Source organism: Homarus americanus, unplaced genomic scaffold (genome assembly GCF_018991925.1).
Source record: "Homarus americanus isolate GMGI-L3 unplaced genomic scaffold, GMGI_Hamer_2.0 scaffold57980, whole genome shotgun sequence".
Classification (NCBI taxonomy): Eukaryota; Metazoa; Arthropoda; class Malacostraca; order Decapoda; family Nephropidae; genus Homarus; species Homarus americanus.
In genome coordinates this window covers 25,363,647-25,390,454 of record NW_024716703.1, presented here as the reverse complement: position 1 = coordinate 25,390,454, position 26,808 = coordinate 25,363,647, and the positions used below count along the sequence as shown (strand labels likewise).

Genomic DNA, 26,808 nt, shown 5'->3' with positions numbered 1-26,808 from the left:
AGCATTGATGATACTCCTTTATTTAACAAAATGGACCAATGATGTAGCTGTTCTCTTGACCATAACAAACACACCGCTGCCACCATTTAGAGGGGTAATGGTTGTGAACAGTTGCCGAGATCTTCTGGGTCTAATGCGTAAACAGGAACATTGGAATTGGCACACAGGAAGTTGTCAAAACAGCTTAAGATGGCTGAGTCGTCTATTATCCACATGATATCACAGTCACACACAATCGCGTTCCCTGTCGGATAAAATGATGTTAGTTTAGTTTGGTCTGGTCTGGCTTGGGATGGTTTGGTTAGGTTAGGCACAAATTAGTCATGAACTGGTTCCATACATATACCTACTGTAGAACTAGTATTAGAAAGGAGTCTAGTTGTAATGTATGTTAATTTAGTCAAAATTTCCATTGTAATGTGTTCATATATTTTTTTTTGTTTCAGGCAAATAACACTGATTGTGCATGAATGGAGTGAAGAGGGAGAAGGAAAAGAGAAAGAAGAAATGGAAGAAGAAGAGGAGGATGAAGAGGAAGAAGAAGAAGAAGAAGAAGAAGAAACTAAGGTAAATGACCCTTCGTTTTCTGTCATCTACTGGTTGTCTCTCTCTCTCTCTCATTTGGTGTAAATTTACTATAATAGCGAAATGAGAGAAGAAATGATAACTAGAATCCTTTTAAAACAATTACTTGATGGGAAACATAATTCTGATTAGAGAGAAATTGATGAAAAGGATTTAGTGTGTAACTGTAAATTGAATACCGAGTCGTAAATCGGATAGTCATCGTAAATCGGACAGTGCATCAATCTAAATCAAATATTGAGTTATCATAAATTGGATTATCATCATAAATCGGATAATGAGTTGTTGTAAATCCGATATAAAATTACCATAAATCAGAGAAGTGAGTTGTCGTCAATTGAACAGTCGTCTTTAAATCGGACAGTAAGCCATTGTAAATCGGATACAGGGGGTGTATTATCGTAAATCGGATAGTAACTCGCCATAAGATAAACAAAACAACCAGATGAATGAAATTTAAGAAGATAAAAATGCCGAGAACTTAACCAACACTTAAAAACGAACCATCAAAGGTAAAGTAGACATGAAACTGGCTGTCGATGATGATGGGATGAAATATTTTCTCTGAGATGGTCATGAGTTGGTTGTCCTTGAGGAAGATCTGGAGGTTACGTAGCCCACCGAACGCTTTCTCACTGTAACAACACCACCACCATCAGTTTATCATCATCATGGCTACTGTATTTATGGATTACCTGATGATTAGGCACCTTGGTTTATGACGATTAATGAATTGCCTTATTGCTACCTGAAGAGGGTTAGGTTAGGGTAGTGTTAGGGTGATTGATCTTCAGGTGTAAATATACTGGGATGTCTAATCTTCAGGTGATCCGTATTTATGATATATGCTTAAAGATCTTAGTTGTTAAAGAGCAGTAAAACATTATAACACCAATAAACAAAGATGTAGTTTGTTTTTTGAGGTCAAACTTACGACTTAAAAGTAACATAATTATTAGTAACATGAGATTAGGTTTTTTCACTTAATCATATGTTATTAAATACCTGTAAAACACCTGTGACAAATCTTCCGGTTTATATTGTATATATATTTTGCGTATGTTAGGTCGAGTTATTCAGCTAAGATAAGTTTTTTTTTTACATTTCATTAATTTTACAATGAACCTAACCTAACCTAACATAGCTTAACAATATCTTAACCCAAACTAACCTATACACAACATAAAACAGAATATTTTTCACAAGTACAAGGCGAAATTCACCTCCGGGACTATTATAGGGTATTGGCGAGTAGGGTTAAAACCGAGATAAGGAAAGCAAAGAGGAATAATGAGGTAAGGATAGCAAGGGAGGCGAAGACAAACCCCAAAGGATTCTACCAAATGTATCAAACTAAAACACGAGAAAAGATTGGACCAATACGGTCAGACTCCGGCGAGCTCACTGATAACGATGGAGAAATGAGCAATAATTTGAATAAATATTTTTCAACAGTTTTCACCACCGAAAATTTAAACATGATACCCGAGGCACCGACTCTATTCAGAGATAGTGAAGAAAACAAATTAAGCGAGATAGTAGTGACTAGTAACGATGTTAGTAAGCAAATAGACAAACTAAAGCCTAATAAGTCACCTGGTCCCGATGAGATATTTGCCAGAGTATTAAAGGAATGTAAGGAAGAGCTTAGTATTCCCTTAGCAAAGTTGTTTAACATGTCCTTAAAAACAGGTGTAGTACCAGAATCCTGGAGGATAGCGAATGTAATACCGATTTTCAAGAAGGGGGATAGATCACTATCCTCTAACTACCGCCCAATCAGTCTAACATCAATAGTAGGCAAATTACTGGAAGCAATCATTTCAAACTCTATTCGAAATCACCTGGAGAAGCACCGATTGATCAATGATTCCCAGCATGGCTTCACAAGCGGACGTTCTTGTCTAACTAATCTATTAACATTCTTTTCATCAGTTTTCGAATCGGTGGACGAGGGGCACAATTATGATGTGGTTTATCTCGACTTTAGCAAGCCTTCGCACAGACATCCTTAAATGGATTAGGGCCAGGACAGGAAACACGAGTGAGCATTAACGGCACTAAGTCCCATTGGAGCAACGTCACAAGTGGAGTTCCCCAAGGCTCAGTACTTGGACCATTATTATTTATTATATACATAAACGACATAGATATCGGCATAGACAGCAACATAAGTAAATTTGCTGATGACACTAAAATAGGACGTGTTATTAAATCTGACGAGGACTCAGCAAAACTACAGGAAGATCTAAACAAATTTTTCGAATGGTCTGAAAAATGGCAGATGAAATTCAACGTGGACAAATGTAAAGTACTCAGTATAGGAGATGTAAACAGGGAAACCAGATACCAGATGAACTACGATGCCATAGAGAAATCCGACTGCGAGAGAGATTTAGGAGTAATGATAAGTAGGAACCTTAAGCCAAGTAAACAATGTGTTTTTGCTCGTAACAAGGCTAATAAAGTACTTGGGTTCATACAAAGGAGTGTTAGTTACAAGACTAGCGAGGTCATCCTAAAACTGTATCTTGCTCTTGTGAGACCACACCTGGATTACGCAGTTCAGTTCTGGTCACCGTATTACAGAATGGATATAGAATCCTTGGAAAGAATTCAGAGGAGAATGACAAGACTAATCCCGGGCATTAGGAACCTTGAGTATAGAGACAGGTTAAAGCATCTTAATTTGCACTCCCTCGAGAGACGTAGAGCGAGGGGCGACCTGATAGAGGTGTACAAGTGGAAGGCAGGGCTAAACAAAGGGGACATTACAAAGGTACTCAAACTATCCAACCAGGAGCGAACTCGTAACAATGGTTTTAAATTAGACAAATTTAGATTTAGGCGGGAAATAGGTAAACACTGGTTTGGAAACAGAGTAGTGGATGAATGGAACAAGTTACCAAATATCATCATTAACTCGAATACGCTGAATAGCTTCAAACATAGGTTGGATGCTTATATGAGCAATAGGGGTTGGGTGTAAACGGGACTGCCCAGTATGGGCCAATAGGCCCGATGCAGTTTCCTCCATTCTTATGTTCTTATGTTATCTGATAAATTTCTCGTACTGTAACATAAATATCAACACAGAAGTGGGTATGACAGTGAAGGAGAAAGGGGAAGCAGACGACAACTGACTTGATATAAGATATTTTGTTAGATGAGAGATCTATGGTGAGGTAGTTGACGGGATTATGGTTAAAGAAGTGGAAACAATCCTCGTCGATGCTCGTCAGAAGGTTGCGATTGAGGTACAGGTACTGAAGATTATCCAGTGCTGTAGAATAAACCAAAATTATTTATATTAATTTCTCTCAAACATCCTTTCTTCATCTTCTACAATATTTAATCGATATTAGACTCTACTCTACATCTACTTTCACCATATCTACAGTATAATATGACACATCTACTATTCCTGTTTGATCACTTGCGTCTGAGATATCTGAATCCTTTGAGTGGCGCCCCCATCAAATCTGACGGCAACAGTTATAACTAGAGATAGATCTTGCTTATGTTTATAGTCAAATAAATTTACAGAATGTGAGTAGATTGCTAAAAATTACTCATACTAAGAGAGTTAATAAAAAGCAACAACAGAGGCATTTATTAATTACGGGTATAATTACTGAGGTTACTCTTATAAACAGGTTATACAATAATGTGTCCTTAACTCTTGCTGTGAGATAACTTTTTTGTACAACACTCAGACATTCTACCACTCTCTCTCTCTCAAAACACTCATTCTCCCTCTCCAAACACTCATTCTCCCTCTCCAAACACTCACTCTCCCTCTCCAAACACTCACTCTCCCACTCCCTCCCTCTCTGCTCCTTTATAATTTACACTACCTGCAAAAGCGTTCTTGCCGATGGTATCAATGATGTTGGAGGAGAGGTCAAGTACCCCGAGGGAGGAGTAGTTGAAGGCGTTGGTGAAGATAATAGGGATGCGGTTCCTCTTGAGCACCAAGGTAGACAGTTTAGGCAGGTCATCTATCCCTGACGTCACGTAGTAGCTGATGAGGTTGTTATCTGTGTGTGTAGGGGAAGAGGGTCGTTTATGTCTTAGGAGGATCACTTGAGACAGTATCATTAACATTACTTGGGAAATTCTCTGTATTGACAACATCTTGGGAGGAAATCTAGGTGTTAGGAGAAGTCGGCCCCAGGAGGAGTCGGCCCCAGGAGAGCCAGGCCCCAGGAGAGCCAGGCCCCAGGAGAGCCAGGCCCCAGGAGAGGCTCTTAAAGGGTTAGGCCCCGTAATTGACCTAAACCCACCGAGGCTCAATATGATGGTGGGAGGAACTTGATATTTTCCAACGTGTCACATTAGGTCAAGTACTGTTTATAGTTAATTGTCTGACCTTCCCATCCAGGACAGGTAACATGGAATACAACCAGAGGTCAAACTCAAGTGAGGTCAGGTCATTAGAATAAACTTCACACTATTAGACCCATACCTGTTCATATAGAGGTCAGAATCTCCACGAGTCCCAGTTTGGATAGGGCCAAGTTCACCTGTGTCTAAAGTACGATTTTTAATTAAGGATAATCACCTGAATATTATCCCTCAGTTTATTTCACTTTTAGATTAACCATCCTAATGCTAACCGAACCCAACCCAACCTGCCCCAACCCAATTTAACCTAACCTAATGCTAGTCTAATCTACTCTAACTCAACCCAACCATAAACTAACCAAACGTTCTCAGGTAGGGTTAAGTGACCCATTAATTAGAAGAGGTGAGGGGAGGATTGCATAAGGATGATTAAGTATGAGTTTGCACGTCCTGACAAACCTTGACGCTCAGAACATTACTAACCAAGATTAAGGAACGTGAGAGTACTGGCTGAGCTGTTAAATGCCTTGTTGTCGACATGGGTGATCTTGTTGTCCATGATCAGCACCTGAGTAAACTGAAGGTCTCCCCATAGCTCCTGGCTTAACACCCCGCTCATGTTGGATCCTTGTAGAGTGAACCTGAGAACACCAACTACTGATTAAGGAACCTGAAAAAACAAAAATCATAATAGCTATTCTCATATAAACTCGGTCTCAAAGGATTGAAGTTTGATTTGTTCGTTTAATTTAAGGATATAAGAAAGAATTTATTTACCACACTTACAATAAACCACGAAGGGTCTAATTTACTAATAGAATGTCATATTATATATTTTCATTTATGCGATATCAAGATTTGTCAATGCCTGTTAAATCGAATTTCTCGTTTGATTGGGGTTAGTAAACAGTTTTTTTTAATACACGTTGAATAGACAGGTGATGAACAAGGCTGAGGTGTTCAAGACTCACCTGAAGACTTGGCTAGTAAAGAAATCTGTGTTGGTGAAGAGATCGTGTAGCTGCTCCGTGGTGGCAGTGGTGGGAGGACAGGTGATGCTGATCTCTCCCGCACCAGAGCCGGAGTTACCCACACACTGCGTACACACGGTGGCACACATTAGCATACGTTGGGAGAGTTGTACACACACACGCCATTGTATATTGAAGCTTCACGCAGGATATATTATTCAGAGGTACAAATTATCATGAAATATATCAACCTGAAAAAAGCTATTTACCTGTAAAGTCAATTACTCGTGTTCAAGTAAACGATCACCTGGTGAATACAATCCACTCAGGCTGATACAACCTCTCTCGTGTGCCACAATTTTCAGAACGCTTAAGTGACTTCAACTCTGATCCAATATGTGTCATTCAGGGGTCAACATACATATGTGTCGCTCAAGGGTCAACTTACATCGTTAATGAGCAAAGATCTGAGAAATCCTTGATAAATTGGTATCAAATATGTCACCTACCTAATTATTATTACCTTCTGTAATTAACCGATTAATACCTGGTTAAGCTTTACAAATGGTATATTGCCTTGTAAGAGGAAGTGATATTTTTTATTGGTCAACCTGGGGATTAACCCCCAGTTTATTTCAGCTTATGATTAATCCCCAGCTTATCTCACCTGAGGATTAACCCCAGCTTATTTCACTAAGATTAACCCCGAGCTTATTTTACCTTAATATTAACCACCCTAATTGTAGCTTAACTTAACCTAATGCTAACTTAAGTCAACCTAATGCTAATCTGACCTGACCTAATCTAATCTAACGTTCACTTAACCTATCCTAACCCAATACTAATCTAACCTAACTTAACCAAACCTCTCAGAAAGCATTAAGGTGTTTTAAGTTGATGTGGTCGAATTGTTAGTTGATCCATTTTATTTACGAGGTTCATCATATCTGTACTTGTCTATCCACTACTTCGGCCAATATAGAACTAGAGAAACATCAACAAGACCTTAGTTGTTGTGGCGTAGGAATACATCAACAGGTAGGGAAGACTCAAACACTGAGAACAACACACATACTCCACAAGAAACACTTCAAGTAGAAAATCGATAACTTAAGAGAGTCCATAAGCTTGGAGTTGTACACGTGTTCTCGATAACATCTTCCCGGGGAGAGAACCTGGACTTAAAAATTTTTATTCTCAGGTAATGTTAGAGGTCAAGATAACACCAAGAGTCTCCGTCACTAAGTACAGGTTAGACAAGAGTGACATAAGTTGCTATCAGTGTTACCTTATCAATCAGTCACTTGGATGAATAGATTATAAGGTTATCACGAATTCAGGATCATTTTAGCTTTAAAGTATCAACAATTTGTTCGACTTTTATTTTATGAGGAAGGGTTAAAACCTTTTGTTAATCCCTTATCACTAAAACACACTAACGAGACTTTTATTAAACAGGTGTAGAGTTATTGTCTCAAGAACCTGAATGGTCTTAATGATGTCTTACCTGCTCTGAGAATCCTAGCCTCGATGTCTGGTCATTTACCACATGGTGTGAAGACATGAGTTGTGTGAACCACCTGAAGATTAACACCCCAGCAATTGACCATTATATACCCTAACGCTATATTTAGGAGGTTAGGTTAGGTTAGGTTAGGTTAGGTTAGGTTAGTGTAGTTCATCTTCAGATAAAATAAGCTCGAGTATCTATCTTCAACTGATCACTAGTTTTTATTTTATTATTTATTTGTTTGTCTGGGGCCTTGCGTTTCTTTGTTGGGTGTCGGTATATCTGACACCTATAACATCTCCTCGGTCTTGGTATATAGTGTTTCTGTGTCCCATCCCAGTGTACCTGTCTCTGGTAGTTAGCGGAAGAATCCAACCACAGCGAAGGTGGAGTCCCCGTCGGATGTTGTGAGTTTACGTTCGACGACGAGTTCTTCTCCTTGTAACTCCTACAGCTCTTTCTTGCTCATGTGTTCTATCTCGATGTGGGCGATAACTCCTCACACTGAGTTGTTATTGAATTTGATGTCCACCTGAACGGGGACGACATTGATGACTTTCAGGCTGTCTGTCACCAGTCACCTAACTTAACCATAAGGCCACCACTCGCCGGCGGACAACCTTAGTCACCCCCTCTATACTTGAAAGAATAAAAAACCTCTACAGGACGAGGGGGTTTAGCTATTAAGGATGGGTGGAAGCTGGAGGATAGAGCCTCACAATTTCCACGTCTTCCCAGTTGACTAGCATGTCTGCTCTCGGTCTGACTTGTCTCTGTGTCTCGTGAAGGAATCCTTTCCACCAACTATAGATTCATTCATAAGTTTACTTTAGTATTGCGACTCTGCCACATATATGCAAACGTCACCACAGGGGGCAAAGGATCTTTTTGTGACAGCTGTACAGACATTATGTAATACCTATGCGAGGAAAATCAGGTGAGCCCAGGTGAAGTATACAACAAAATCGGTGTATAATAAGGAAAGGCGTGAAAATAATATTTTAAACTATAACCACATTAGTAAATAAGCACACGGAGGAGACTGTTGTGTGTAATCATCAATGTGTGAGACAACAGCAATAAATATTTAATGAAATATGATATGGACTAACATAATTAAATAGTACAAACACTAAGTGTCCACCTTCTGATTCTGGCTAAAAACACCTTAATAATAATTTTTAAAAGTTTCAAGCCGAATTATAAAGTTGTATTGTCAGCCCGCCATTTATCTATGTACGTTAACTGAAAAAATCTGCTGTTTTATGATGTGGCCTATGGGTAGGTAGACCTCAACGGGCGCTTATAGTACACTATAATGAAATTATAAATTAAATTAGTTATCCTTCAAATTACTAAATTTTCTATTCTGTACCAGACTTGTTTGAACTAAAGAAAATGTAAATTATTGGGGATACTTAAGTAATATATGGAAATGCCACATTAATTGGAGTTTCCTAACGAGAAATGGGATGTATGTTTATAGTTTTCATTATTATTTTATCTTGGAGCCAATCCCCGGCCGGGTCAGATGTGGGAAGAGTGTTATAGTCTGACCCTTGTCCTACCAAACATCGCAGGTTTTCCTCCTGTACTAACACCGGGCATTGAAGGTGGTAACAAAGAACAGACTGACTGCCTGAATGGCTAGCAAACTGACAAGTGGTGGAAATAATGACAGAAATTTGAAGAAAAGTAACACAAAAAAGTTGGGGAATTAAACACTAATTTTGAAATATATAATAATTCAGTTTTATAAGGAAAAATAATGGACACTATATCTTGACGCGGCGCTGCACTCTACCCTAACTACTGTATATGACCACTCAGATGACCTGGAGATGTGAAGAAAAAAATAGTGTAGAAAACAGATAGGGAAATTCAGATCACCTGAAAATTCTCCCCCAGCTTAACTTGTCCTAATATTAACCACCCAAGGTAGCGATGAGTTGGTTAATGCTTCAGGGGATCCGAAAACTTTATTGGATACATTAACCCAATATTCAATTTGAACTTACTGAGAACCTGATAGGAAATGATATTAATATATGGATGTTTTGTTAGGATGTTTGTATCCTCACGAGTGAGCTGTAACACACTATTCTTCAACGAGAGCTGCAGATTAAACAATAATGGAATCTCCAAAACGACTTGACTGTAAAATCTCAAAAATGTGAAACACAACGTACGGTACAAGGAGAGAGCGGGTTCTTATCGTCGACGGTGACAGGACATAGATCACAGACAAAGGGTGGGGCGGTGCCTCTGGCCGAAGGTTTTCCTGGCGCACCGTTACACGAGAAGTAGTTTGTCAGAGGTGGACGATAGTCTAGCTCCTGCTGTAATGTCCGGCTTGTCCGGCCGTTGTGCAGATTTCCACTCACTGCGTTGGTAATTGAGGGCCTCAGTAGGTAGGTATCAGGAGAATAGCCACTAGATGCAGTTACAGTTTCAAAACCTGACGTTCTCTTCCCTGCCTTCCGTAGCCTCCTAAATATTGCATCGCGGGTCCGAAGTTGCACTGCAGCCTCGTCTTGGCTGCGCATATGAAGATGTTCACTTGCTAGGCTAGATCGTTCAGTTTGTATGCCTTGAGCAGTTTTAGGATTTTCTGTATAAAGATTGTCTGTTCTATATATAGTATTTGAGTCAGTATTTATGCTACTAAGTTCGATTGACTTATCATCTTTGTAATTTATTTGATAATTTACGCCAGAGTGTGTGTGCGTGACCATTTGTCTGGCCTCAAGAACACACTGGAGGACACTCGGGCTCACCGCACACAACAACAAACACCTTACCAGAAACATAATCCCGAATCAGTGATAAACGACAGTAAGAGTCGTGAAGTTTTTTCAATTATTCTAAGCAGTTATTTATCTTTTTATGGCCACTCGTTGAGTCCGATTGTAATGAATTTCACTTCAAAACTCATTCTTGTTATGGTTCGACAACTGCTTGGCATCTACAATCACCAGCAATATATGGCAGTTTAGGTCCTTGGTAGAGTGATTATGGTAAGGGATAGAGGTGTCTGGGTGAAGCGGTAGTGAAGGGAAGACTTATCACCACTGGCCAGGTGAGTATAAATGAGACGCCTTGCTCTACGATTCTCGTCTTGTAGGAGAGGCCGCCACCATCGGTTAGGTTGCAATCTCTCTCCGGCTGATGTATTTACTTAGAATTCTGTTTTGTATCTTGATATGCTACGATTTTAAAGACAGAAGTAAGAAAACAAAAACAAAATAAGGTTAAGTTTAATTGGATAAAGGAATGGAAATAATGAATGAATAGACTTAGTGGATGAAGAATTTGCGGTGTAACCGTTTAACCATCGTCATTGTGACAAATATATCGTCTTCAGTACAGCCTTCCTGCCCACTACACGTCTCACCATGATAACAAATATTCGTTTGGTTGCGTCATTCCTTGTGAATATCAAGGTTTAAAATGACGATTATTTTATCAGTATAGATTTTTTATTTTGATGAATTTGGACGTTTATGCTTTACTACCGAATGGCTGGAAACATTTTCTTATTGAGCTCAATGTCTTACCCTTGTCTTAGGTTTTCCTCGGAGATTTTTACACAAATTGAGTTTAATTTCACAAGAATTACTTTTTCTATTAGAAATTACATGTTCCGTATCTTTAGTTATTGATGACAGAAGCGCATTATCGCAGTCTATAAATACTCGCCTTCAGAGGGCGCTGTAATCACGCACATTCCTTTCATGAGCCGTCAGCGCGCGGGCATCACCCGGTGCATCCACCTCTTTCATATTTACCGCCTGGTTGAGTTATCGAAGTAGCCATGTACAATAAATATTTTTTATGTGTTCTAACGCAAGTTGTTGATGCTGTATTACTGTACTTCAGCAACTTAAGTTGTTAAGTGTGTGTTTTAGGTTTGTACAGTCTCGTTCAAGATTCTTCGAACACTGCAGGAGACAGCTGGCAACTCAATGTCCTTTTGTTTACTATAGTACGTCGTAAAAATTATGAATAAATGTAAAAGTGATCGGTTACTTAGTTCCCCGTTGTTTAATTTAATGGTTGGGCTTTGTTGTTTCGCACTATATTATACTACGTACTATAGTAAACAAACGGCCTTGAGTTGCCAGCTGTCTCCAGCAGTGTTCGAAGAATCTTGAAAGAGGCTGTACAGTGTACAGTCCCCTCCACTAGCGCGTTTACAGGGGTTCGTCATATAAGCATTCCAGAAATCATTATCTTTGAGATGTTTGTTTCAATATTGTTTTAATTTGATTCCATAGTATGTTTACTATTGCGAGTTTCCTTCTGTTGAATGTAAACAAACACAACGCTGCCACATTGCACAAAATCTGACGAGCCCCTGTAAACGCACGAGTGAAGGGGACTGTACCTCACCAATCAACAGTTAAATTGATGACTCTCTCCTAGTCGCTGTGAATGTATGTCTTGTAACCATCACCTGAAGCTCTGGATCCTGGTTCTCTAAGGTTCGAACGATAATTGATACTCATAACATTACGCCGAAGCTTGACCTTAACTTGGTACGATCACTTAACCTCAGACAACATTATTGTAGATAATTCGTCCTAGGAAACTGTCCGGTGATTTTATACCAAATGTGTGAACATAACCAGTTAAGGAACAGCCTAGGTGAAAATAAGTGTAATTTTTGGTAGTTTTGTATTTTTGCTTAGGTTAACCAATTAAGTGATAGATTTACTGTACATGGAACATTGATGGTATCACTACAAACTCAGGCTTGGACAATCAAGGTCAACTTCAGCATCATCACGAACGAAGTAGATAATGCACTTTGCATGTTTGTCCAAATCTTCGGTGAACAAAAACAAAATTTTTTTTTGTTTATTTAAGGAGATAAACATGAGAGTTTTCTTCCTTGTTAACATGTGTTCAGGGAAAGATAAGCTTCAGGTCGCGTTTCTTCCACTTTACGTCAGCCAGAAGTAACCGAGTCAGGAAAATGGTTTAAAAAATACAGAAAACGTGAATTTCAACAACACCAAGTTTAAGTCTTTGCTTTGTGCGATACAAGAGAATATTCATAGTGAGTTATATTAATAAGGAGGTGTGTACACCCCTGAACTGACGAAGAGATACTGGAGAACCGTGTTTAGTAGTTGGATATTGAAGGTTAGAGACTCGCCGCACCTGGCAAGCCTCGCCCTTGGGACAACTGGGAATCCCAAGTTAGACCGGGCCATGTGGTTCACGGCGCGTCCACCTGGCATACACCTCCAATGTGGACACTCAGGTCATATTGACTTTATCCAGACCTTTCTCGCTGAATGAATGCGAAGGTGATGTGGGCCCAGATAATATGTATGAAGCAACCCAAGATTTACCTCGACAGCAATCATAGTCTACAGTATATCAACACCACCTGAGTCAAACAGGCTTCAGGATCTCGTAGACTACACCAGCTCCTCTAAACCTAGAATGCACGTCACACGGCCAGCTTCTGGTAATGATTCCAGTTTAGACATCCTTGATAAGCTAATAAAAAGCATTAGATTTGAAGAAACTGGCATCGCATGATTACTGGTAGTTAGGTGTATCGTCTTGCGGTGCCCAGCCAAGGCGTGAGAGGAGAAAATTTCCCCATAGACCTGCCCAGTGAAGTGCCTAGTAGAGAAAGAGTGAGGAAGACAGGAAGAAATGCCAAGTTCCATCGTCAACATGACCTCAACTGATACTGTTCACCGCTACAGACTCGAGCCTCAGGGCTATCATGAGGTTGACTTCAAGTATTCTATCTTTGGCACTGGGTATACCAAGTTCTTTCCTCATATTAAGTACTTTAGTGCTCATGGGACATCCTAGGATAATTCTGAGGGCTTTATTTTGCATTTCTTCGAGCTTGTCAACGCCTTTCCCTTCACGAAGGACGGGAAAGGCATAGGTAATTTATCAGAGATCTTATATAGCCTAGATACATTGTTTTAACAATTCTAATAGTATCACCATAATGTGGGCTGTACCCCGCTACACTTCTAAGAGGTTTCAGTCTCAGTGCATTGGCGGGTTAGCTGTTGTATGGCAGGTAAGGTCAGTCTCGTTCAAGGTTCTTCAAACACTGCTGGAGACAGCTGGCAACTCAAGGCCGTTTGTTTACTGTATTACGTAGTATAATATAATACGTAACAACAAAACCCAACAATTAATTAAGCAACAGAGAACTACGTAACCAATCACCGAGAACCTTTTACATTCATTTATAATTTTTACTAGGCACTATAGTAAACAAACGGCCTTGAGTTGTCAGCTGTCTCCAGCAGTGTTTGAAGAACCTTGAACGATACTGTACAAGGGACGGAGACACCAAGATATTTAAAGGAAGACACATAGTCAATAGTGTTGTTACCTATCTTGAACTTGGCGGGGCCGCGTTTGCGGTTACCAGCTTGTTTGTTGAACACCTTAGTTTTCTCAGTGGAAGTAACAAGACCAAGGTTCTCACAGGCTGCGTATACATGGTTCAGGGTGGTTTGCATTCCACGATGAGTTTTAGGATGTATAAGAATATCATCAGCATAGCTAATTGTGATATTACTGGGGTTGTCTGGTATTAAATTTAATAATACATTCATCCACAACACGTTTTACGTTCCCACACTACAGTACTTCCTGGTCATGTTGTATATTTTTTTATCACGGTACACATAAAAGCCTCATTAGTTACACGAGTCAGTCCTTACTGCACTCCAGATGATCAGGACAAGATGCGAAGAGGCTACCCAATACGAGCCCATGTAACGTAATGTGGCGGGAAGCAACATTCACCCTTTGGACTGTTGCCTCCAAGAGTGAGGTTTAATCAAATAAAACTAAACACACGAAGTAAAATACAATATAGTCAGTATAATTTTTATTTTTCTTAAAGTGTGTTTATCACTAGTGCCGTTTATTATGGAATACCAGGAACTCTATATTGAAGTAATCATAACTTGTTCACCATAGCTTAACAAATCCTGTCCATCAACAAACAGTTAAAGTGATGATGAAGGAGAGAGACTTTTCTCTGATTCCTAAAAAAAAAAATCAACAAATGCATCTTGAACTTATTATACACAACCAGTCAATACAATTTACCTTAATGAATTTAACATTTATTCATAACTACAATACATGAGAGAAATATTCATAATTACATTTTTATTATTGGTTGTATGCCTAAACTGTCTATGTACATTATTTGTATACCTGTATTATCTATATACATTCAGAATCAATGTGAGTTTGGATTACGATTTTACTGAGAAAAATCTATATTATATACTTAATAGTTATGTTAATCACAGTAAACAATTGAGATCTGTTTACAATGTCTTTAAGGGCGTCGTGTGAAGAGATATAACATACAGATATACCTATGGACCCAATCTGTAGGGGAGGAACGTTAAGAAAAAGGTTAAACTCCATCTTCAATCTCTGTGGGTATTGAAGCATCACACAAACCTTGAGACGCCCTTTATCATAGTTCTTCGTTTAGTGTCAGACATTAGAAACATCTATTTAACGAAGACAAATTCTGACCTTTGTTCTTTGTAATGTTAACTATCATTTGAACAAAGTCTTCTGGTTATTTACTACGGTTTAAAAACACCCAAAACAAATTGTGACTGATTATCTAACTTTGAGTGGAAATTCTGAAAGTTCTTGTATAGAATCTCATGGCTTGGACGGGTTGAGTTTGGGATGCCTCCTAGACACTGGGTGTGGGTCGGAGGGGTGGTGTTCAGCTGCCATGGGTGAAGGTGTGGTTAACGAACAGTCGGCAGTGAGGGTGTCCACAGGGCTGTTGTTGATATTCGGGCAGCGGAAGTTATCGAAGCTGTTAGTGAAGGTCTTATTCGCGACGATCCAACAGAATCCGATGTTACAGACAAATGGATTACCTGCAAGAGACACAAACTCATATTTCATTCTTCCTTCCAAAAGTAAATGGACTCGGGGAATTTCTGTGATTCTTAGATTAATGTTATACTTGAACTTCTCCCATACACTACGACATGATGATGAATACTAAGAGAGAATCACCTGAAGATTGAGACCCCTCAGCTTATATCACCTGAAGATTAACCGAACCTAACCTAACCTCACCTAACCTCACCTAACCTCACCTAACCTCACCTCACCTAACCTAACCTAACCTAACCTCCATAGGAAGTATTATCTCCCCTCTCCCTATTCCCTTCTTTATCACCCCTCTCTCTCTCTCTTCCACCCTTATTCTAACTCCTTCCACTTCCCCAACTCCTCACATCACCTTTATAATCTTAATAGTTGTGTAATACCACTTATCAGTCAACAGCTTGAGGCACCTCTCATATTTACCCTTAGTCCTTGATAACACCATGAGCTCGACGCAAAAAACTGTACAACGTTTAGGAAATATGAGAGTTGTTAGCGCGGACCTAGCAACTGGGGTCACCTACTTTCACACTCTTCTTTTACTTGCTTATGTCATGATTAAGATTAACCTTCTTTTTTAACTTAGCCTAAAGTATCTTAATCTAACTTCATCTAAGCTAACCCAATTGATAGCTTAATCTAACCTAACCTAAGGTAATGTAACATCCCCTCGCTTGCTGTCTGCCAGTATCTAGAAGACCTTGTGTGACAGAGGCGACAATCAGCACCCCTCTACTGCCTCTCTCTTGCTTTAACTTGTTTCCAGAACACCAGGTGACGCCACTAGGGGGAATCAATCACAATTTAGAATCGAAAGCCAATATAGGTAACGTGATTAAACTGGTCCAGGTCAATATAATTTCGCTTCAGGTGAACAGTGTGGCTTCAATATTCAGTAAACTCTATTACGCACTCTTCTCCTGTCCTAAAAGTCGCTGGTTTGTGTCTACGTCACTCCTAGCGATCCAACTGTGAATGGGTACTTAATTTTTACATTTTGGTGAATGTCGGTGGTCGAGTACAGTTCTGGTTGCAATTCCTCTTAGTGTAGCGAGGAATGGTTTAGTATTTGTGGTGTTTTATCCACATAACCAACATGATTTAATTTTACACGCCAAACCTTACTCATTTTACGCCAGACTATGTCATATCTTACGCCAAAATCAACTTATTTTTTACGCCCTAAAACCAACTTATAATACGTCAAAATTATTCTATTTATTCTATGTCAGATATTATGTATTTATATTATGCCAAACTTTATTTATACCTCTTCAAATCCTACAAATTTAACAGCTAAACTTACCAACTTCACGGGAAAAAAACTAATCCATATCAAACTCGATTCATTTTCCGCTACGTAAAAACTCAGTCATATCCATATTACAATTCTCACTAATTTACTTACTATTTTACTAGTTAAGTTCACCTCACTTTAACGCTGTACAATGTTTCCTCAACACGGTTATATATTAGAGAGGAGTCAATTACCTGAGCCCCAGAAGTACCTTACCTTAGCCCCAGAAGTACCTTACCTGAGCCCCAGAAGTGCCTTACCTGAGCCCCAGAAGTGCCTTACCTGTGACCCAGAAGTACCTTACCTGAGAAGAAGTGCCTTACCTACCTGTGCCTTACCTGGGCCCCAGAAGTAGTGCCTTACCTGAGCCCAGAGTGCCTTACCTGAGCCCCAGACCTGAGTAGTGCCTTACCTGAGCCCCCAAGAGCCTTACTACCTTAGGCCCCAGAGTGCCTTACCTGGGCCTCAGAGGTACCTGAGCCCCAGAGTACCTTACCTGAGCCCAGAAGTACCTTGCCTTACCTGAGCCTCAGAAGTACCTTACCTGTGACCCAGAAGTACCTTACCTGAGCCCCAGAAGTACCTTACCTGAGCCCCAGAAGTACCTTACCTGAGCCTCAGAAGTACCTTATCTGAGCCCCAGAAGTACCTTACCTGAGCCCCAGAAGTACCTTACCTGAGCCTCAGAAGTGCCTTACCTGAGACCCAGAAGTACCTTACTTGAGCCTCAGAAGTGCCTTACCTGTGACCCAGAAGTGTGAGTAGCCCCCGGACACGTCTATGAGAGGCCTGAACACCTTCTCGTTGAGGGTAATAAGCTGGTTATGTTGTAGGTGGATGGCTGCTACTCTGACCCCTGCCATCACTCCAGCCCTGTACAGCAACACACACACACACACACACACACACACACATGCATGAGAAACACAATTACACACAGGTATATATACAGTTCATACACACACACACACACACACACACAGGAAAGAAAGAGTTAGTTAGTAGATGGTATTGATAAAGGATCACCTGAAGATTAGACACCCCAGGTTATTTTAATGATTAACTACCCATAACGTTACCCTACCCTTACCCTACCCTACCCTACCCTACCCTACCCTACCCTACCCTACCCAACCCTCACCTACCCTACCCTACCCTACCCTACCCTACCCTACCCTACCCCACCCCAACAGGTATCAATAGGGTGGGAAAAATCATCAGATGAAATAAACTGGGAGGGGTGGTCTAATCTTCAGGTAATCCAACTTAGATTAAAAAAAATAATTAGATACACTATTGTCAATATTACAATACACACTCGTCAACAACTATGGTCCTTAAATAATCTTATCATAATTAACCACCAATAATCAGTAACTAAAAAGAGATGTATTTCATTTTTCTGGATAATTTGGCCAAAAATCTCACTCACTCGACTGTGGAGATCTGGTTGTGAGAAAGATCTATGGAAACCGGAGGTGTGCCGTGGTTAGGAATGCTCAGTGCGTCCTTGTGTAGTTTGGTGATGCTGTTATACGAAAGATCCAACAACTCCAAGCTTGGTAGACCTGTTAACCACACGCACACACACACACACACACACACACACACACACACACACACACACAGATGAAGAGTTTGGTAAATCTATGATGGGTATCGTTGTATATTTTATAACAGTAATATTTGCATTTTTTCGTCAGGGGTTTGATGCTGTGGAGACCAATTGGATTTCGAGTAAATTGTTATGTCTGTCTGTCTGTCTGTCTGTCTGTCTGTCTGTCAACTCACCAGCAAAGGTAAAAGGTTCAATCTCATAGAGCCAATTGCTGGAGAAGGTAAGTTTCCTGAGATACTTGAGCACCATGATGGAATACCCAGGGATGAACCTTATGTTGTTGTTGTCCATGTGGAGGCCCTCAAGGTACGGCTGGTCACTTAGTGTAGGGAAGAAGATATTGCTAATGGAGTTCTGACCTGCAAGAGGAGAGACGCGTACTGTGTTGGTTAGGTTAGGTTGGGTTGGTTTAGGTTAAGTTGGGTAAAGTTGGGTTGGGTTAGGTTGGGTTAGGTTGGGTTAGGTTGGGTTGGGTAAGGTTGGGTTGGGTTGGGTTGGGTTAGGTTAGGTTAGGTTGGGTTAGGTTGGAAGGTTGGGTTGGGTTGGGTTAGGTTGGGTTGGGTTGGGTTAGGTTGGGTTAGGTTGGGTTGGGTTGGGCTAGGTTTAGGTAAGGTTGGGTTGGGTTGGGTTGGGTTAGGTTGGGTTAGGTTGGGTTGGCTTGGGTTGGGTAACGTTGGGTAAGGTTGGGTTGGTTTAGGTTAAGCTGGGTAAGGTTGGGTTGGGTTGGGTTGGGTTGGGTTGGGTTAGGTATGTTAGGGTAGGATAGTTAAGTCATGCCAATTGAACTTTTATGTTATAGTTGTATTTTATTGATGTAAATAAAGTCTGTCAATTTATTATTTTTATTTATTAATATAAAGTTGAATTAATATTTTTTCTTGATAAAGGGAAAGATATAAACGCCTAAATAAGTGACCGATATATTTTCTAGATGAATATAAAAAAAAAAAAGCTGTTGTAAGTCCAAAGTGTCGCTGGTTCCCGCCCAGAACATTCTTGATCCACCAACAGTGACTGTGTCTGATGGCGACCGAGCTCAGCGGCGGCCAGTCTACCACTCATGTCATGTCTCTTTATTCCCAAGTCAACAACAACAATGGCGTATAATTACCAAGGTTGAGAAGTTTAAGGGTGTTGTTGAAGGGGATAAAGGCGCGATTATCAACTGTTTTGAATTCATTGTTCATGAGGATAATCTCTTGGAATTTGAGAGGTCCCCAAATGGTCTCGTCGATTTTGCATCGTAGAGCTGTTCCGTCCACCATCAGTCTGTCGATCGTAAGGTTAGGTTAGGGTAAGACAGATTGAATTTCGATAGCGTAGGTTAAGTTCGTTCATCGTTAAGTAAAATAAGCTGGCGTGTCTAGTCTACGTGTTCCAATTACATATTTTATGATTCTTTATCACTTACATTTTCTGATATTCATATCTTGTCTAGTTTACCCTAAAATAAGTTTAGTGATAGAATTTATATAGTTACAATAACAAGAAAATTGGGATAAACACGGAGTTACCACCAACAGAATGTATAGTACAGGGTGTTACAAAAGTCTGTACTCGTTTAACATTCAGAGAACACGGCATAAACTTACACACAGATATTAATTCTTACACATAAGCATCACCGATTGTTCCTCAGTTCCACCGTGTAAATTCTAATAGTCATTCAGAAAAGGTAAAGTTCTAAGACTCACCTGAGGTAGAGGGTGGTGGGGTAGGGGACGGAGCTGAGGATGTTGGTCAGCTGAGTACACGACATCAGGTCTGGTCCACAGCTCAGCTCAGCCAGGGTGGAGTTGATACACGCGCACTGTAAAACACAATAACATCTCCTGTACTGTATATAATTAACCAACAATTCCCCAATTTAAGTTAGTATTTCGAATATCTTATTAATTAAATTGTGTTTTGCGAAATTTCCTTATAAATGCCTCTGATATTCCAAAGGAAATTATTGAACGAAGTCAAAATTAATTAGCCTAGTAATTACACTTCATCCAGGGTTAATAATGCGCTTAATGTACAATTCACAAGTCATGAAACTCAATTTAAACTACGATAACAAATGACTACGACCCCTTGTAGTATAAACGCTTGCTTATTCCACAGTTGAACCATAAAACGTTATAACATAAGAATATACTGTACGTATGGTCTGAATAATCAGTATTTTAACAAGAATATAATTGTTTATATACATACATATATACTCAAAATTTCACTAGTTCTTACGATATCCAGTCGATTACCATATGCACACACACAAAGACATTCTATAGTTCCAGTGATATTGCTCGCTTTCTTGTGTCAATGATCTGCTGTCAGGAGTAACACAGCTCTAGAAATCAGTCTTTATATTGTAACATTTTTATTTAGGAATTACATATTGAACTGTCATTAATTTATTGGTAGTGGACCTTCAAATTTGAATAGTTCAATATATAGTGACTGTGAACCTCATAATGTTAGCCCTGTAGAACCAGTTAGAATGATTAGTCCTGGAAAACAGTTTAAAAAAAGACGTAGGAACATTGTTTATGAGGAATGAATGAAGCGATGTAAAGTTCCAGCTTGTAGCATGTCGGTAACTAAATGACCTTGAAGTGTGTAGACAAAACTGGGAGTGATTCACCTAAAGGCCCCTCCATAAAACTGTACCATTATAATTATGTAACTACCTACTACCAGTGGTAATAATTATAATTTATAATATTTAGTTTTAATGATTAACTAAATAGACAAGGTTAAATTACATATACTGTATAGCTGGCATATAGATTATTATTTTTTTACGTTAATTGATTCGTGTTTGAGGATGGAATTATAATTATTTTGATTAAGATTACATTTAAGCATTGATATTATAATGTGTTTTTGAGCTCCAAGAGGAAATATGTGGACACGCTGCTAATATATCTTATAATGTAACTCTTCAACAATTTACTGTGCAATAGAATACAATATCCCACAGAGCAGCGTCTCTAACCATTGATTCTACACTAGACAACACAGAGTCATAGGTTAGGTTAGGTTTTGTTGTATTACGGGTCACACAAGGCTAAGAAAAATGGTTATATTTTTTGTATGTATTTGAGGTAAAATAAAATACAAGTAACTATATTATTTTTTGTCTGGGTGTTTGTGTACCAGTTATGTTATCATTATCACAATTCCCGAGTGTTTGATAAACCATTGATACCAGCTCAAACCAGACTATTCAATATGGCCAACTCAATCAAATTATTCTCACGAAGATTAACAGAACGTCTCATAATATGTAGACACAATGTCATACAGGTTTTTGTGGAGATCTTATGAATGGCTGAATTATACGGCAACATGGACCAGGTCTCCCATAACTGAGGATAATGTTGGTGATTTAATACAAAGATTCGCGAGATCTCTAATCAGTTAATATCTGTATTGCATTGTGTATATTTAGTGCTTTGAACATTAATAGTTACTAAAAGAAAAAACATAGCTAGGTGTTTCATATGTTGATGCTAATACGGTTAATGATGTTAGATTTAGTTGAGATTAGGTTTAGATTAGGCTAGTTTGTATAGGTTTATTTAGACAAGGTTTATATGAAAATAAGTTTAGTTAGCTTAGGTTAATGTAGACACGTTAGGTAAGTAAAGTGAGGCCAGGGTAGGTTAGGTTAGGTTAATGTAGACACGTTAGGTTAGTAAAGTGAGGCCAGGGTAGGTTAGGTTAGTGTCGACAGGTTAGGTTAGGTGTAAATAAACCAAATATTATCACTAATGGTACAGGCACAAACGCTAATGCAGGACAGTGTGTATGTGCGTGTGTTTAGGTGGGTAGTTATCATACAGTTAAGGTGTCGTGGGGAGTGTCAGGTGGTTGAGGCTCACACAGACGACCCACAAGGACATTATCAAATTATCAATGAAAAAAAACCCAGACCGACAAAGAAATCGAACGCTGCTTTTGTCCTGTAGATGTTGTACGCTGTGGCTCCTGTTTACTTTTTTACTCCAGCTGTCAGTCGTATGCTAAAGCTGGTAAGACTTTGTTGATGGAATGAAGACAGTAAGCGATAAAGAATGAAGTTAAAGAGTAAAAAGGTGTAAAAAGCAAGAGTTGGTAAGCATAGAGGAGTAAGAAAAATGAGAGAATGATAGTGGAATGATGGAGAAGAATGATGCAAGTAGGTATGAAATTTAGTGACGGTGGTGGTGGACTGTAGAAGGAAGAGGACAAGTGTGGGTGGGTTGTGGTAGAAGAATGTGGGTTTGTAAGTGGTGGAGGTGGGTGGGTGGATGGGCGGACAGGTGCAGGGCTCCCACACTTATCACCTGTGAGAGACAACACCTGCAGGAGCCCGGTGTGTGTGTGTGTGTGTGTCTATCTTTCCCCTTCACCGGTGTCTTTTGATTTATTGAGTACCTACACATTCCTCCCTTCCTCTCGTGGTGCTGTGGCTAATGAATGCCTTGCTACCATCCCCTGGTGGTGTTCGTGGTTTAGTGTGGTAAGGAAGGGTTTAAACGCTTCCCTGTGGTGGTAGGTAAGTGTTGACACTGTGTCGTTGTCATCCTGCGGTGGAAATATATGTTTGAAAAAAAAATAACACGAACCCTGACGATAGTGTCATTGTGAAATTGATATCCTTTAACTTAATCTCGTCTAGTAGCTACAGACAGGTTTGTTGTGACGGAAAGTTTATTAACTCTCGTCTAAGGGGAGACCAACCAACAAACCCCGACAACCCAAAAGCTTAGAGGAATCTGTAAAGTCTTCTTGTTTCTATCCTCTAATGCCACTTTCCCTGTGTAAAAAGTCAGCTTCAAACAGCTAAGTCCGTGGAGCAAATATCTAATATACTATAAGACTAGCCGTGTGTCTGTCTGTCTGTTCTGGGCAGCCGAAACGGCACAATCGTTTCTCATCAAACTTGGTGGAAAAATCGCAAAAAAAAAATCGTAGAGTGAACAAACATGATCCCATGTCGATGGTTTTCTTTAGGAAGGCATTAATTAACCATTTTATTTACGATGGAAAACGATGAAAGTCTACGGACTTGGCGCACCCTCATTCGCTGCACGCTAGCCGAGCGTTCAAACTTTCACTGGGCACGAAGGTGCCCGCGATCACTTGTTATAGAATATAGACTATAGTAGTAAATTCACTGATCATCAACTATAAGAATTTAAAGAGATTCGTTTCTCTCGTTCCCATACTTCCCAACCGTCATTCCAACAGACGAGGTCGCTATCGGGGGTGAGAGCTACAGTACTTCTTCACCACCTTCGTTGTTGTGTGTAGAACTGTTCTGTCACATCCATTACGCTTTAGAGGGTGTAGAGGTGTTGTGGGCTCGTGGCATGTTAAAAGTCTTACCCTCGCTACATCACCACCTAGTGTGTGTGCTACAACGTGTAATATCGCCAGCTCCCTCACCAAGTATTCCAAATAAAATGTTATGGAGTTTTTAAACGAAAGTGACTTAAAAAACTCTAGAAACAACTACATCTATTAAAACAAATTTGTGGGTGTTTGAGTGCGTGTTTATGAGTAGATATAAGTGTTTTTTGTATAGATATAATTATTAAGTAAGGCATTATCAGGAAGGTTGTTCGTTCACGTCGATCCATGTTTGAACAATGTGAGGCAATGATTGCTGACGGCGGGTTACCATAACTTAGGCTGATTTTCTTCACGTTGTCTTCTATTTATGTACTGTAATCACCAGTTGTATTAATAAACTATATCCATTAATTTACTGTTCATGGTAACACGGTGCAGGCGGATCTCTCGAGGATCAACCTAACATGGTGCGAGGCGACCCCATGACACCAACCAGGATATAGAGCTCTTGTGTAACTTACTGGTATGAGTTTATCGGATATGTTTTCCTTGATGTATTAAAAAAGTTTCAAGTAATTCACAGAAGTCAATTTCAACAAAGTTATGTTTTTATTATTATTATAACTGGAAAATATAAAACGTACTTTACAATGTAATATTTTGTAACTGAAAGAAATATCAAATTTTATTACTTATATCTCAACCAAAACAGTTTTATATATATTTTCCTATTCAACAAACGTACAGTAACCACCCTTTACCTCCATCAGTATACACGAGTGAACTATAATACATTACTGCATTTAGTATCAACACAGAATTTAATAAAACAAAATCCTATCATATACATGTCAACTTGTGCTTTAATCTTTATTAGTTAACAGAATAACATCTAGGGCAACGGTATGAAGAATAGTGTACAACAGAACTACTGAACGTAACAGTGAAGCGACGAACAGTGCGAGTTTACAGTACTGTGGACCACAAACGAAAGCAGCAGACGCGATGGTATTATTTATGAGTACAGTATTATTTATGTGAGTACAGTACAAGTGTAAGTTATACTGTACCAATAGATTAGTTGTTGTTTTTTGTTATGGCTGTTATCATTATTACCTGCACGGTTTATTTTCAGAGTAAAAATCATGAAATATTTATAATTATAAATTTCACAACGGTGGAGGAAGAGCTGAACCAATATAGTCCTTGGTTGCAGAGTCTATCCTTTTGGGATTTTGCCCCCCCCCTTCCCTCATTAGCATTCAAGTTCGTATAGGCCTAAGTAATTTATTTAAGGATATTTGAATTTCATTGCACACTATCACACACACTATATATATCGGCCTAATTTGCATGGACGAGAACGAACAATAAATAACAGTAAACATTGTTGTAATACATCACATATGATTATTGACAGTTGTATGGAAATTGCACAATATCATATTTTTGTAAATTTACCATAAAAAATGACACGCTTCATCGGCCCAATTGTAAGCCCGGGTTATTTTGAAAAACATTTACCGTTTCTAGGTCTTGTAAAAATGTAAATGCGTATGGGTAAGGTATAATGCCAGGAACATGGGTATGGGTAAGGAATAGTGCCAGGGAGATGGATATGGATAAGGTATAGTGCCAGGAAGATGGATAAAAGATTCTACAGTACATTTATCACTCGCTCAATTCTCGTCTTCTGGTTAAAACAAGGGCAGATAAACTAAATGACCCGTTATCTCCTCTGGCCCTAATCTGCTTTCCATTTCCTGTTTTGTTCCTTATTCTGCTTCTCTTTCAACCCCTGCCTCATCATTGTAGTCGCTTTCTTGATCATTGTCGTCGCTTTCTTGATCATTGTCGTCGCTTTCTTGATCATTGTCGTCGCTTTCTTGATCATTGTCGTCGCTTTCTTGATCATCGTCGTCTCTTGATCATCGTCGTCTCTTTCTTGAACAATTTCATTATTTTCAGCTGGACTTTCCTGACTTTAAACTATTACCTTTAAAGTGTACAGGAAGTCCCGTATAATGTCTCACTATACAACTTCACTCTACCATCTTCTGTCGACATCTTTAATTAATTCTGTAAACTTTCCCTGGAGGTCATCCCCGTGGCTCCTGGTCTATTTTTAAGTGTGCAGGATCAGGATTTAGTTGTTACAGTAGAGAACTTATTGTTGTTGTTGTGTATATAGAAATGGTCACATTCTGTAATAATTTAGAATATAAAATAATTAAGGTGTGTTCCTGGGTGACTGATTTTCTTAACACTAGTTTTTGTTGCTATGTGAGTGTGTCCTTGCTGGGTCTCGGCCTTGTACTGTGAACTAGTCAAGATGTATCATGTGGGTCGAGCAGGAGCTACTGGTGCTGTCACACTCCTATGCACTAAACACACACACACATTCTCCCGCCCTTTATCTTAATTGTCGTCATGTGGTGTGACCATACCAGACGGACATTCCTTGATAACACTTGACTGTTCTAATTATTCCCATGTAGCGGCGTCTCATGCTACAATTTATCCGTGAAGGTGTTACGTATGGTGATCCCGACCATCGTGAGTTTTAAAACATTATAGTGAATAATGACTTACAAATTCACATAAGGATGATGAAGGCCCTGGGCTGTTGCCTCTTGTGTCCTCCTTGGAGTCCGACCCTGTAACTTATATTAAAGTATTTGTGTTGGAGCAAAAAAACTAAAAAAAAAAAAAAATTACTGTTGACTTACTGTACACGGGTTGATCTCTATCGGTTTGGGACACAGACCACAGATGTTTATTCTGCCACCCACACTGCCAACTGCTACCTCCTGGACACGGCCGGTGTGGTGATGGTGTGTATTAGAGTCCTGGTTGCTGCCGGGAACCTTAACCACGGCTTTTTCCTGCTGGAGAAGCCGAGACGCGAGAGGAGGATGGACTCTGACGCCAACTTCAACACTTTGGCCTTTAAGACTGTTTCGAGGACCAGGCGGCTGATACCCTCTGCTCTCCACTGCGCTATGGCTGATAACTTGTACCAACAACAAACACAAGATCAACCTGATCAACATATTTGAGATGTCCTGTATAAAACTATTTAGTTCAGAGAGAAGAGACGGCCGTGACACGAGATGCGACCTGACCACGACGAATGAAGCCTTCAACTTGTCGTCAAGAGCGAAGTTCATTGTTTATATGGAGTGGTGTGTACTGTGTGTGGTGCTGTGGTGTTGCTGCC

General features: G+C 39.6%; 1 protein-coding gene across 1 annotated transcript; it reads right to left on the bottom strand.

Annotated features, from left to right (window-relative positions):
* Window positions 1–4: 4 nt before the first annotated feature.
* LOC121858424 lies at window positions 5–26,808 on the bottom strand. Its single transcript, XM_042354873.1, has 14 exons — window positions 26,318–26,808; window positions 19,952–20,067; window positions 19,369–19,526; window positions 18,431–18,616; window positions 18,072–18,207; window positions 17,382–17,512; window positions 15,103–15,326; window positions 9,603–10,220; window positions 5,904–6,028; window positions 5,416–5,573; window positions 4,443–4,625; window positions 3,730–3,868; window positions 1,090–1,220; window positions 5–244 (listed from the first exon to the last, which is right to left on the bottom strand). Exons 1-14 carry the CDS (start codon window positions 26,756–26,758, stop codon window positions 87–89), a joined length of 2,904 nt encoding a protein of 967 aa, XP_042210807.1. The 5' UTR covers window positions 26,759–26,808; the 3' UTR covers window positions 5–86.

Coding starts and splice junctions, on each gene's coding strand:
- LOC121858424 (XM_042354873.1), bottom strand. CDS start 26,758: ATGAACTTCGCTCTTGACGACAAGTTGAAGGCTTCATTCGTCGTGGTC. Junction 10,221..15,102: donor AACTCAACCCGTCCAAGCCA/TGAGATTCTATA, acceptor TTCGGGATTATG/TTTCTGGTAAGGTGTTTGTT. Junction 245..1,089: donor TGTCTACTTTACCTTTGATG/GTTCGTTTTTAA, acceptor TTTATCCGACAG/GGAACGCGATTGTGTGTGAC.